Below are 13,958 nucleotides of genomic sequence, written 5' to 3'. Positions count from 1 at the left end.
ATATATTCTTGTCATTACCTGTATCAAAGTAGGAAGTAGATTCACATGCTCCACGGCACTCTGTGATGCCTTCAACAGGTTGCACATTTTTACAGTAACCATGTAGCCTATGTTTCACACTGAACATGCCTATTGTATTTTGTGCATCCAAAACATCAGCAGCACACAAATTAACCTTCTGATTGTCCGGTATCAAATTGCACATCTTGCAACAGTTTTGAGTATAAATTGAGTCGGGGGGACAATGGGATATATCAGGACACACTGTTGAACTACTTGTAACAGACAACTGCTCTCCTTGATCCATACAGCTGTAAGTTGTACAATTGTCAGCGGATGACCAAGTTGCTCCAGGTTCATACAGTGTATCTCCAATAACGCAATAACTCTGTTTGCATTTTCCACAACATTCACCCTCCTGTTGTTCATACGTCCAGCCAAGAGCGCATTTCTTTGAACAAACTTCCACTTCTTTATACTTTGTCATATTTGACTCTGATCCGCAAACCTCTGTGACACAAATATCATCCGGAGATTTCCACTTCTCTCCAGGTTTATATATCATACCGTTGTGACGACAACCAATTTTAACAAACTGCGGACAGCACTGGCCTGGAATGTATCGCTTCTCTATCTCATATTCAGACTCCTCTGCAATATCTATTTGTGGGCATTTCTCTGTAACTGACTCTACAAAGACAGTTTCATTACTGGATTTGCAAGAATACTTTGTGCAGGAATCATTGGAGTACCATTCTTCTCCCACGTTTCTCAATTGATTACCAAAAACACATGCCACTGGTGTACATCGTCCGCAACAGCTAATGCTCTTATTATCTGACGGACGGTACTCGAAACCAAGATCGCAAACAACGCTACATTCTTGTACTTTTACTTGCTTTTGTATTATATCTTCATCCTTGATGCACTCTATTGAAGTGCAACTATCTTCAACATTAGGTTGCCATACTTCACCAACTTGGTATATTCTGCCATTGTCTTTGCAAGCGATTCTTTCAAAAGCGGGGCAACATTTATCCGCCAGAACAATTTCTTCCATAACGAAATCAGGGATATCTGGATGATCTAGAAGTTTTAAACATTCAGTTGTGAAACATTTTGCTTTAGGAACATTTTCAGCAGATTCGCAGATGCAAGAGGTACACTTGTCGTTCATCCATTGTTCTCCTAACTTCTTTGATACCACTTGTTCAGACATTTCTATTTGGTTGTCTGAGCTAACGTTGAACAAGCACAAATCTTTTGGTGGTACACACTCATATTTAGTACAACAAGCATTCCGATCCGCCTTGCTTTTCAATTCATAATACTCTGGACACATTGGAGCTGGGGGACAGGTTTGAGGATCGCAAATCATCATAGTCCTCGGACAACATCCGGATGAATTTGTCACCTGCACGAAGCCAGGTTGAAGTTCAACTTCATTAGGAATTTCATTAAGCAGAGGACACTCTGACGGTGGCAGACATTCGCAAATAAACTTCTTGCATCCATCAGAGCCAGTGGATACTTTCATAGTCTGTCCATATCCACATTCAGGCATCTGTGCCTCCTCTGTGCAGATAGGTGCCAAAGTTGTTACCACATTTGGAATGCAATAATATTTCGGGCAGCAGTTTTCTTCTGTTCCATTAACAATAACAGGTGTCATGTTCTCCTCACAGATAGTATCTGCAGCTAGACACTCTGTTTTCTGGCAATTAACAGTTTTCTTACTGCATGTGCATGTAGTGCATATATCTGGGTACCACTCATCGCCTTCGATGTGTCCTTCTTCATCGCAAACCGAACATTTTTCCCTCAAAATACAGGTATCATTATGAAAGACGTAACCACGAGGGCAGAAACAACCTTCCTCAAAGTTCTTTAAGCACAAGGAAGTGTCGACTTCATTAATGGTGTCACAAGTTTCTTTACAAGAGGGACCGCATGGCTGATATTCTAGATCTAAAAAGAAAATGTTGGTATAAGTACTGAAACCTTTAGAAACTTTACTTCAGTGATAATAAAAAGGTACTTACATGAAGGACAATTGTACGGACATACTTCACTACTTCTCCATATTACACAAACTCCCATTTGCAAACATTGTCTTGCATATGCTTCAAAGCTATCACAGTAACCTCCTCCGGTGCACAGATTATCTTGACAGGCCAGTAAGTACGGCATGGGATCAACGAGGTTGTGGCACTGACCGAAATCCATTGTGTTTAATAACTGCCTGCACGGATCTTGGTCTTCTGGTGGTAGAATACATTTGCTTTGATCGTTGGAAGTACATGCACTAGTGTCTAAATTAATGCCGCGTGGAGATTCAGTGACTAGCCAACTTGTGCCAAATTCTTGCATATCAGTAGTGACCTGTGAAACAAATTAATTTATATTATTAAGTATTGTTGGTTTTGTATCTAATAGTATCAAAAGAATGATAATACTTCTCCATCCTGTTTCTTCAAGTCATCCTCTGAGTCTTCATTACAGTTTCCACAGAGACCTTCCATGGAACCTCCAAAAATATGTGAAGGTAGTGTGAGGGTGAACGCAAAATTAGGCTGATAGCTAATAATTTCCAGCTGAATTGGAGGTATCAGTAAACGTAACTTTTCTGTGGGCCATTGTTCCAAAACTAGCCAAGATGTATTGAAAGGATAGTTGGGTACTTTTGAACCATCCACTTCCACTTCAAATTCTTGAGAAAGCACATCGTTCTTAATCTGAACAACGTGTTCTTGGTAAAGAACTATGATCGCTTTCGTACATGTCCCAGCATCACAGACACCATTTGAAACCAAAATTTGATAAGTGTAATCCTCAGGACTCTTCTTAGTTTCAACATTTTTAGACAACACATATGTGCAATTTCCATCGAATTTAATATTCTTTCTATCAAAGCTAATGAACTTGGAATTTCCCAACCATTCGCAGACACAATCTTTACATTGCATAGGTGGCACGCATGCATCACCATCACGCACTGTTCCTTCGGGACAGAAGCAACCAGAGAAGCATACTCCTTGCATCATTGGACAAGGATCTATCTGCTGCAAATTGTCGCAGCTGGTCTCGCATTTGTTTCTGCAATTAAATCATTTGTAGTATCATGAAATAGTACTCTATCAATATTGAAGGCTTACCTGAAGCAATCTTTATGAACAAGCGGTGGAGGACAAGTGACAGGACAGTCGTGAATACTTCTCCAGGTTGACAAATCTACGTTCAAATTGCCAGCCTGGCATTCTGTGACAAAACTGGTCAACGAACGACAACGACAATCATCATACGAATGATTACTGCGTAAACAATTGCACGTGCTTTCCATACAGCGAGATATGAACTTCTCTACATCCACAACGTTGGAACAATCTGCCAATGATGCGTCCTTCGCTATGTTGCAAATCTTCCAACTTTCAGCTTGTACGTCATAGGGACAGACCTGAGATATGGCACTCATTTAATAGAATCGAAGAAGTATAACTACTTTTCTTTAATATCTGATCCATTCACAAACCTGTGGGTCACATTCTGGTACTCCTTCCATCATCCAGCTGTCCCCAAACTCTACAGTGCTGCGAGCTTGAGATCCATCTGGTAATTGTCTGTCATTCGATAGAACTCCGTCAAAGTATCCACATAAACCGTCCACTTTACGAGCTAATTTCGTAGAGACTCCTAATTTCACGTTCGAGTTGGAGTCCCAGATCACCCAGAACCCGTAGTAGTTTGATATCACATACGTAACGTCACCTATAGACGATATCTTGAAAGAAGAAAACTTATCACCCAATCGAGCTACCTGATTGGGTGTAAAACTGAATTCATTAATGTCCACATGCATGTCTGGATACAGAACAATCACGTCGTCGTCCAAAGTTATTGCTAAAACTCTGGTGCATTGACCACTGCGTGTATCACATTGTTTCTCCACTGTAAAGATAAAGATACAATTTATAAACTAATATAAAATGGTACGAAATAAGGTGTATGAGATACTTACAAGTTATGTACCACTTGTTAGAATACATATCCCTGGCCAGAATGTGGTTACAAATGTCATACTTGTATTCTAATTTATCAAACGTATTGAACGTTCTTCCTGTTATGTTGCACACAGCCTCTTCTGGTGCTGGGGGTTTGCAAGTGTACTTAGGACACTTCTGAAGCTTGTACATACTCATCTTTTCGTAGACTACAGTATAACCTCGTGGACAAGATACCTTTGGACAGGTCTCTGGTCTGCTTTCATTAAGGAATGGGGGTAGTTTAATTGGCACACAGGTGAATTGTGGACATTCTGCCCCATTTTGAGATTCCACAATATACTTTGAATTGTACTTCCTGAATAAGTGCAATTTCATTAATTATCATTAAAATTAAATGCAACGAGAACTCCTGTTACGTTACCTTGATGCTTTTGTTTTCAAATGACTTCTGCGTAAAGATTTCACTCCACTGTCCCTATAAGAATTTGTATAACGTTGTGCTTTCATCGATAACTTCAGAACTGTCTTGTAACCTGGTGGACAAACTGGATCTTGACACACAGTTGGTGCACCTAAAAATAAAATAATAATTATTATCTGTTTTACAGTTCCTTTTGATTAAGATTAGTACCTGTTGTAGGCGTCACAGTTGTAGTGTAAATGTTCTCCGTTGTATGCTCTGAAGAAGGAGTAGTTTCGATAATTTTTGGACAATCCTGCTCATCGTCTGGACAATCTTGAATACCGTTGCACCACAGATTGTCTTCGATACAAACGTTACTGGTTGGACATAGACGTGTACCAGGAGGACACGGTTTGCACACGCAGTTGCATAGTTCGTTAATTACTGGCCGCATTCCTGGTTCATTACACGCCTCGCATTTCTTTGGCTGACAGAAGGAAGTACCACCCAAGGTGCATGTGCATTCCTGGCAGTCTTCGCTCAGATACGTTGCACCCACATTATATCTAAAAATTGTACATACTAAAATATGTAGGATATCAAAAAATTTACATAAAGAACTTACGAAATGTGTCCAACAACGCAAGGACATTCTTGTCTGGTTCCACAAGTATTCCCATTCCACCAGTAAGACTCTTCGCACATGCAGTAACTTTGATTTTCAACAAATATTCCTTCGCATACATTGCATTCGCTCGGTATTTTTGTTGTTGGTACTCTTTCTACGGTCTCAGTGGTTCTTGTAATAGGAGCTGTATAAATTAGTTACAATATGTTCAATAGAAATTCATGATATTATAATGTATACAGTTTATATTTATAATTGATACTTACGATATGGCAAAAAGCACCCAAGAACTTCAAATTTCAAACCTATATGCTCGTGCCACTTAAATGGTTGCAGCTTTAGATATCTCGCATTCAGAGGTCTGTCAAAATAGTTTGTTTTCACAGTTTCAGAATCAAAGTTCCCTAAAAATTCCCTTTCGTATCCATCTTTATCCATAACTGGATTCCACTGGTGACCATCATTACTGTAAAATACTTTATAAACGGTAGTCCAGCTACCTTCACCGCCTTTTGTCACAATTCCTGTTAGGTTACGTAGTTCTAAGAAATCAATCTGGATAAATTGATGTGGGTTATCCAGTTTGGGATGCCAAACGTTTGGAGAACTTAACTTCAAGTTTGGTAATAGATCCGTGGACGAAGAGGATGTTGAAAGTTGTTCAGGATATATAAGACCATTCTCTATTCCCATTGGCTCGTCACACACTGAAGAAATAGAACAGAATAAACATTTTGTGACTCTGTACAGGACTTCTTTTTTCCTTACCTGGCTTAATGATGTTCTCAGTTGTTGTTAGTGGAACAGTTACTGTTACTGTAGTGCTGGTAGTCATCAATTCTTGGCAGCCAAGTAACTCTACTCTTATGGCTATTCCATTGTGCCAAGTCAAGGGCTTTATCCGAACAACTCTAGCTTCTATGGGCTCATAAAATTTCTGCTCGACTGGTCTGAATTTATCCACAGGTCCTCTAAATATCCGTGTCTGCTTTCTATCATCCGTTACATATGAAAATGAGTGACCATCCTCAGAAAATAGTACATTGTAGCTGGTTACAAATTTGTCATCCACGCCACTGCCTTGTAGAACAATGCCATAGATTGGTTCAGGTTTTGGGAACTTTATGTCAAGCCTGGAAACAAATTTGAGATAAAATAGATTCTTCCTGAAGTTGCATATAATCATATTTACCATTCATCAGTGTTAGGGTATGCAGGCTCCCAATATCCAGCATTGTCACTCAATATTGAATGTTCAGGACCAAATTCAGGGCCCTTACTACTGCTTGCATTGAAAATAACCTGTTCCTCTGTCTGGATTAAAGGAACAAACTTATTGCTGTCACAATAGGCGGGTGGACTGACAGTACTAGGTATCACGATTGTGACAGGAGTTTGTGTTGATGGTTTTGTGGTCTCAAACCTGCAACGTAATTTAATGACATATTATGCATATTATATGGCACTTTATAATGACATGAATGTACTTACATGGGAGAGCTTGTAGTAATTGCTTCCATTTGTGAACGAGTAAATGACTTCTCAGTCGACGTGGTCGAACATGACGACGTATCACAGGTGTAATAATTATTTATACACTGACAAATTTCACATTCTGATTCCTTGATAACTGCTCCAGAAATAACTGGCTGACCATCGTGGGATTTACAAGTACAGTCAGCTTCTTCAACACAAGTAGTTGCATCTCTCCAAAATTTGTGTGGTGGACATGCTGGTCTTTTTTCTGGGACGCATCCTAATTTTTAATTATAAAAAAAATAATCAATTCCAAGCAAGCAAGTCTATGAAAATTTGGAAATGACTACACTGAAGAATCTAAAAGATACTTTACCTGATATGCAATCAGAGGTATCACTACACTTGCCTTCCTTTAACAAAATGAAGCGATAATAATCGCAAATTTTATTGCAATTGATAGCACAGTTACTCCACGTTTCTCCTTCCTTGCAAGCGTCTAAAAAACCAATGATTCTTTTATAACACGTGAAATACACAACATGCAAATTATACCAAATACAATCGTACTTGTAGTTGTGACATTCTTTTCTGAAGTAGTAATTGTTGTAGTAGTTTTATTGCCTGACGTTCTTTTCTCAGTCAAACACTCTGGTCTTATCTGCATAACATTAGCTGGCCAATCGCAAACTTGTGACTGTGGATTGTAAAACATATTCTGACCACAAGATTTCTCTACATATTCGTTTCCTTTGGTTCCAGGAGCGCATTGATAAAACAAACGACAATCCGTAGGATGAGTCTTATAGGGTTGTTCCATGCTGCATTCTTCAAACGGTTTCACTGTACTTGGTATTTCAGTGGTAATTTCTGAACACTGACATAAAACACTAATTTCGAAGTCGATACAAGGGAGATTCGGTTGAGATCGACAATAAAGACCCTGCTCCAAACTACATTCCACATCCAGACCAGTTTCTTTTGGTGTCAAATGATCTTTCACCGATCTGCATCTTATGTCAACCATATGATTTTTGTCACATACTGCTGATCCTTTCATATTTGTCTATAAAGTAGATATAAGATTATAAATAGTATAGAACATGCTACATAAAAATAAAGCAAATTATTACCAAGTCAATTAGGGTAGGCAGAGGTTCGTTGTCTATAATTTTTCTTCCTTTAATCGCTGGGTTTTGATTTATCCATGCAGTCCAACCATCTACACATCTTTGTGGTTCTTCCCCTGGAATTGTTAAAGTAGTACTGGTGGTACAAGGTTCTCCTTTGCACAATACTTTGCCACGACTACAGAAACACGTTTGACAGTCGTCGCTCTTAACATTATCACCCTCGTAATACGTTACCTGTAATATGAATTGTCGTTATTAGTTGAGAAATATTTTACAGCATATATTCTTCAACATACCCCATTGATTTCAGTGCAGAATGATTTACACGTCTCTTTGGGAACGCATTCTGTATAGCTATCGTTGCTGAACACTTGATTTTCAGGACATGATTTAGTCAAACACCCCTCTACACACGTGTCCTGAGAACACAAATGAGACTGGTCTTTTAGAGTCATCAAATTGTCGCAAGTTTCGCGAGGACATGTTGTAACGCATGGTGAATAAGAACTGCATTTTTCATCGCATTGTATGGGACATAGTTCCTGACTGCGCCATTTTATGGGAACACCTTTGTCATTGCATTCCTGTGCGTATGCTGCCAATGCAGTACAAAGACATTCGCAATCTCCTCCTAAAAAATAAAAAATGATGTTGCTTATACATCATACAAATAATTAGTTCTAAGATAATATTTGTACCTGTATCACAACCACATGTATCAAAGATACAATTGCGTAAATAGCTCTCAACATCGACTTCAGAATGACATGGCTGAAACACGGCTGACTTCAGTATTCCACATTTCTGTACGGACCACAGATTTCGTTCTGGATTCTGTTCACAAGGATTTTTGACATCTTTAGGCTCTGGACAGAAATCGTTCTTCTTCCAGGAGTCTCCAAACAAATTGGCAGACGCCTCTGATATACCACCACAAGGTGTTTTAAAATCATCTTCACTATTGTCATTGTAATCACCACACAATCCTTTTGTACGACCCTTCCATTTGGGATCTAGTCTTATATATACTCTGGTACCTATATGTAACATTAAAACACGAAGATAAATTCTTGCAATTCCTGGAGGTATCAGAAAGCCGACATGTTAAGAAAATCACCCTTATCCCACTGAAGAGTTACTCCTATGTCTGGCACATCAACAAATACAAACAAGTCTGTTGTTCTAATTGCCATTCTTTTAAAGTTTCCTGAAGGAAGATCTTTTCCTCTCGTAAAAGTGATACTTTCTGGACTTTCATTGCTTCCAACTGTTAAAGTAACTGACTTGGAGCATGCCACTCCAATTGTTCCACAAGGTACATTCTGAATCGAGACATCAAAAGAGTCCTCCGTGCTTAAAGAACCTTTAACCAGAAGGTAATCGCACATTCCTTGGAAGTCGTAGATCTTTCCATCGAACGTTTTATAATGTGAATCGCCCCAAGCAGTACAAACTCCTGTCGATAAAGATTCCAAATGTAGATGCAAATTCGTGAGACAATTAATTTATAATATTACCTGCACATGTTCTATCTGTACATTTCCACGCGCCATTCGTACATTCACATGTATTGCACTCATTCTGTATAACGGACCCTTCTTTGTAACTCTGACCTCCATGATGACATGGACAGGATTCTTTTTTAATACAATTGCCATTAGGCTCGTCTAACACGTAACCGGGCTTGCACACGCAGCCAGATTTACAAACAGATGGCTTTTGAACCAGTGTATGCATATTGCGACAAGTTAAAGGTTCCACGGGTGCACAATCTGTAACTTCTAGATGTTTGCTTGCTACACAAGAAGTCATAAGTTCCTTAGTTGCTGGATACTCTTTAATTTCATCCTGTGTTGCCTCTTGACAATTCCACATTCCACCTATTTGAAAAATACTTGTATAGTTACATGCATGAATTCATAAAATATTATTGTAAATATTATAGTTATAGAACCTGCACAGGTACAAAGTTCAGGAGCTTTATTGCCAGGTCTGATCTCTTTGTGTCCTACGTTAAATTCTACTCCTTGATACGTGCATGGGCATTGCCCAATTGGAATGCAGTTTCCATGAACATCTAATGTCTCTCCTTCCGGACAGAAACATCCTTCTGCACAGTCTTGTTTACACTCTGGATAAGAGGATATATCTCCACACGACCTACACATGTCCATAAAATGTTACATATCAAGAAATGTTCATAGTTTGCCAGATTCGTAAGCGCGAAGTACCTCGTGCAACTGTTCCCACAAATCTGATAGACTTGATTTGCAGGGCAATGTATCTTGCATTCGTCTATTTCAGAACGCCACAAAAGTTTTATTCCTGCCGCGGCACAATCTGTAGCATAAGCGGCTAGCATAGGACAGAGACATGATTCAACACCAACTTTGCAGGAGCACATGTCGAATAAACAATCCTTATGAAATGTTTCTGGGTCCACGTACCAGTGACAGCCTAAAGGAAATACATGTATATAATTTCAAATCAACAGTATAGTTTATTAGAATTTGTCAGATACTACCAGCGAAGATATCACTGTACAAATAAGAGCAATATTGCTTAGCAGCTTCTCGATTTTGAGGATCAAGGTCGCAAGGATCATCTGATTCCTTTTCAGGAACACTGGGACAAGTCTCGTCAGTTCTCCACTTATTCGCAAAAGAGACAGCCATGTTTTCGATGTCACCCTCTGGTGTAATGAAATCATCTTTCTGATTCTCCGAAAAGGTACCACAGAGCCCCTGAGTTTTACCTGGAAATCACAATGCATTAGTAAAAACCTCTAGATATAAGTGAATTTAGAAGTGGAACGATGAATCAACCATGAAATTCAGGAGGAGCATTGATGTAAACGCGAGTGAGCCCGTCCCACCAGACTTCCAAACCGTTTGGCAAATGAACGATCAAGAATATATTGCTTGCGACACGTATTCTGACGTCGTTGACAATCTTAGGAAATACTGTTAAATCATCGCCGTTGATCAGTACTTGATGATGCTGCTTGAGCTTCACAGATGTGTCTTGATAGTTAACAGTCACAGTCTTTGTACATGACGGGGCATCAGATGGAACAAGTCCCATATTCTAAAAATAAAATTACATTATTAATGTAACCTGTTTTATAAATATTATATATTAACAATACAGCTCACAGACCTCTGATATTGCACCAGAACAAGGAACATTTTCACTCTCTATGCTGTAATTGTCGCCCTTCATCAAGTAGTACTTGCACTTCCCCATGAAATCATAATGTTTTCCATCAAAGGTGGTGTAATGAGGATCGCCAACCACTGCGCATCTAGCGCTGCATCTAGTTTGAGTACACAACCATTTTCCAGAGGAACACGTACAGGTGTTGCAATCTTTCTGAACACTTTTGCCAGGTTCGAACAGCTTTCCACGTAATCTGCAAGGACATTCTTCACGATATATACATCTGCCTTCATGAGCCACAGTTCCTGCTGGACAGAAACAACCCTCTTCACAATTATCAGTATTTGGTTTCCTTTCAACTTCTGTCCAACATGATGATTCAGTCTGAGGACCACATGGCATGTACACTCTACCATTGTTGCACGTCATAGCTGCAATTTTGTGAACAAACTTGTTTTAGCTTTTTTCAATTCATTGTTTTGTTAGATTATAATTGCTGAAGTATGACTTACGACAAGTGTTCTCATTTCTCCAGCCTGTCAGGGATACAATTTTCTTATGTGCACATTGTCTGATATAAACATTCATAGTTTCACAGGCACATTCCCTTCTGTCGTCGCGCGTGCAAGCACAGTAATCCCATAAACAGGCTTTCAATAAGTCGGCAACATTGATTGCATTGGAACAAGCATAGAATCTTCTATCAGAGAGTAGGTTTGTGCAAAAGAGCTTAGCCTCTCTGGTGACTACCGGGTCAGATTCACAAGGATGACGAGTATCTGGGTATTCATCGCAGGTTTCTAAAAATATAGAACATAATGGTGATCTAGAAATGTGAGGATTTAGGGACAAAGGTGAAAAAAGTTTGCATTATGATACCTCCAATCCTCTCCGTTCGCCAGGAAGACACAAATGTCGCTATGCTTTTCATTTTGTCTCCAGTTTTACTTATTAGGTCATCGTTCTTATTGCCATTCATGTTGCCGCAAAGACCAACAGTTTTATTCCACATATTCTCAAGAGCTTCAACTTGCACCATGAGAGCACCATCCCACTTCATCTGAATTCCCAAAGAGTCCAGGTTCACAACAATAAAATGCGCAGACATCTCGACTCTCAGATAGGAAAGTTGAGCTGGAATTGGTAGCAATTTTGTTGGAGTTCGAAATTCTGGAATACCATTTTCGTTCCGTGACAAAATATATTCTTTATCCTGAATGAAGATCTTTATGATCTTAGAGCAATCTAGAGTCTTGCAAACTGGATTGTTCTGTACTATTACAGTGAAGATTCTGTTCTGGGCTTCTTGTACTAGAATGTAAGAACATTCGCTGTTGAAACTATATATCATGTCGTCAAATGTTTTGTAATTCATTCCACCCCAAGTAAAACAAGTTTCTGGTGTCGGTTGTGCCTCTTCGATGAACACCATGTTATCGAATGAATTGTGTGCCACCTAACAGTAATTAAAACATTAATCCACGGTACAAACAAGCGACAGTTGAATTTAAGAAATTTTATTACCGTTTTCGATGTCATATTCTCATAATTGTTAAAAAGACCTGGGTCATAGCTGGGTTTGATATTTGGAGATTGATTCATATTAGAGAAATCTTGGTAGCTCCAAGTATGATTTGTCTCTTTTACATAAGAATTGTACATAGTACCCAAAGAAATCACATTCATATTTTCATTGTATTTACACTGAGGAATTGGTTGTGGATAGAAAACGCCTGTTGCATAAGAACATGTGTATGCAGTAGCTGGAGGGAACTCGAATTCTACTCCATCCGGACAATTAATGATGCATGAATAATTGTCATCAATACTGTGACAATAGAATCCACCATTAAAGCCCATTTTTTCTCCATTGCAAGCATCAGCGGCTACATGAAGACAATACAATGTGAATTAATCCTGATAATTAAATGTATCAAATAATTGAATGAATGTAAACTTACAATATTGGCACTGAGGACCTCTGTATGCCTGTGGGCACTGACAAATGTTTGATGGAAGACAAGTACCTCCATTTATACAAGGTGGAGTACACACGGCTATAATGAAATATGTGTAATTATTGTGTACATGCATCTTTCATTTTTGTGCTATAATTCTAAAATATAAGCGTACGTTCACAATCAGGCACAGAGACCCAATCTTCTCTGGTAGGTTCCCAATTTCCATTCTTGCACATAAGATTAGTAACTGAGGTACCGTCCGGAAACGTGAAATTCTTCATACAAGATATAGTACAGGATCTGATTAAACAAGTACGAGAATAATTGTATAGAATTATTGTTGTTTTTAAAGTAACTATTATGATTATACACTTGAAACAGCAGAACGTACTTTGAATTACAACGCTTGTGGGAATTGAGTACTGGAGGAGGATAGTTTAAGCAGGGCTTATTCTCAAATTGGCACTGCGGACCAGTAAAATCTTCGGGACAATTGCATTGATGAGGTGCAACACATACCCCTTTGTTCATGCACTCTGGCATACAAATTGCTGCAAACACATAAGTTTAGTTTAAAATTTTTTTCAGTAAAGAGCAATACAAATGATCACAAGAAATACTCACGTTCACAATGAGGCACTGAATTCCAATCTGAACCAGTAATACGCCACTGTTTGTCAATACATGTTATAGCTAACTGCTTCACCCCATTTGGAAATTTATAATCTTTATTACAACTTGCAATGCATCCACTGTGTATAATAAGATTAATGACAGATTGAATATTGAAATAAATACTTAATAACTGATAAAAAATTACCTATGCATGGAACATTGTATTCTACCATTTGTGGGTGCCTCTGGATTTGTGTTACAACCTCCTGCAAATACAGGCTTTTTTCTTGTTTTTTTTACCGGAACATAATCTGAATTTGAATCGCCATCTAATGAAATACTCGTGCTAAACAATGCAGAAGAATAATATGAATTAGATTTACTGAAAAGAAATGTAGGGAATAAAACACTTACTCGCTTAAACCAGAATAATCAGCCGGATCACTTCCAACAATTAAGGAACTGTTCAAAATGATAATTATTCCAATGTTAAAGAACACTTTACACAGCATCATGTTGATTAATGAAGCACAGTACAGTGAAACATCATTGGAAAGCTTACTCTCGCCAAATATGTGAATT

At 38.6% G+C, this 13,958-nt stretch overlaps 1 protein-coding gene across 1 annotated transcript in view; it reads right to left on the bottom strand.

The window, feature by feature from the left end:
• Nucleotides 1-13,958, bottom strand: part of Hml (hemolectin) — a 14,395-nt gene extending 437 nt beyond the window's left edge. The window contains exons 1-34 of the mRNA XM_012280174.2: nucleotides 13,791-13,958; nucleotides 13,582-13,722; nucleotides 13,386-13,513; nucleotides 13,153-13,312; nucleotides 12,934-13,061; nucleotides 12,762-12,857; nucleotides 12,325-12,686; nucleotides 11,680-12,256; nucleotides 11,313-11,600; nucleotides 10,801-11,231; nucleotides 10,467-10,728; nucleotides 10,166-10,396; nucleotides 9,873-10,098; nucleotides 9,596-9,801; nucleotides 9,159-9,521; nucleotides 8,759-9,097; nucleotides 8,340-8,678; nucleotides 7,938-8,272; nucleotides 7,642-7,875; nucleotides 7,079-7,574; nucleotides 6,885-7,007; nucleotides 6,524-6,788; nucleotides 6,225-6,455; nucleotides 5,801-6,165; nucleotides 5,299-5,739; nucleotides 5,030-5,216; nucleotides 4,633-4,970; nucleotides 4,423-4,573; nucleotides 4,016-4,356; nucleotides 3,530-3,945; nucleotides 3,156-3,454; nucleotides 2,457-3,096; nucleotides 2,043-2,382; nucleotides 19-1,968 (exon numbers count right to left, since the gene is read on the bottom strand). Of these exons, the coding sequence (XP_012135564.1) occupies nucleotides 19-1,968; nucleotides 2,043-2,382; nucleotides 2,457-3,096; nucleotides 3,156-3,454; nucleotides 3,530-3,945; nucleotides 4,016-4,356; nucleotides 4,423-4,573; nucleotides 4,633-4,970; nucleotides 5,030-5,216; nucleotides 5,299-5,739; nucleotides 5,801-6,165; nucleotides 6,225-6,455; nucleotides 6,524-6,788; nucleotides 6,885-7,007; nucleotides 7,079-7,574; nucleotides 7,642-7,875; nucleotides 7,938-8,272; nucleotides 8,340-8,678; nucleotides 8,759-9,097; nucleotides 9,159-9,521; nucleotides 9,596-9,801; nucleotides 9,873-10,098; nucleotides 10,166-10,396; nucleotides 10,467-10,728; nucleotides 10,801-11,231; nucleotides 11,313-11,600; nucleotides 11,680-12,256; nucleotides 12,325-12,686; nucleotides 12,762-12,857; nucleotides 12,934-13,061; nucleotides 13,153-13,312; nucleotides 13,386-13,513; nucleotides 13,582-13,722; nucleotides 13,791-13,891 (11,530 nt within the window). The 5' untranslated portion in view covers nucleotides 13,892-13,958. The remainder of the gene's footprint in view (nucleotides 1-18; nucleotides 1,969-2,042; nucleotides 2,383-2,456; nucleotides 3,097-3,155; nucleotides 3,455-3,529; nucleotides 3,946-4,015; nucleotides 4,357-4,422; nucleotides 4,574-4,632; nucleotides 4,971-5,029; nucleotides 5,217-5,298; nucleotides 5,740-5,800; nucleotides 6,166-6,224; nucleotides 6,456-6,523; nucleotides 6,789-6,884; nucleotides 7,008-7,078; nucleotides 7,575-7,641; nucleotides 7,876-7,937; nucleotides 8,273-8,339; nucleotides 8,679-8,758; nucleotides 9,098-9,158; nucleotides 9,522-9,595; nucleotides 9,802-9,872; nucleotides 10,099-10,165; nucleotides 10,397-10,466; nucleotides 10,729-10,800; nucleotides 11,232-11,312; nucleotides 11,601-11,679; nucleotides 12,257-12,324; nucleotides 12,687-12,761; nucleotides 12,858-12,933; nucleotides 13,062-13,152; nucleotides 13,313-13,385; nucleotides 13,514-13,581; nucleotides 13,723-13,790) is intronic.

Source organism: Megachile rotundata, chromosome 16 (genome assembly GCF_050947335.1).
Source record: "Megachile rotundata isolate GNS110a chromosome 16, iyMegRotu1, whole genome shotgun sequence".
Taxonomy (NCBI): domain Eukaryota; kingdom Metazoa; phylum Arthropoda; class Insecta; order Hymenoptera; family Megachilidae; genus Megachile; species Megachile rotundata.
This window is presented reverse-complemented; position numbering and strand designations above follow the sequence as displayed.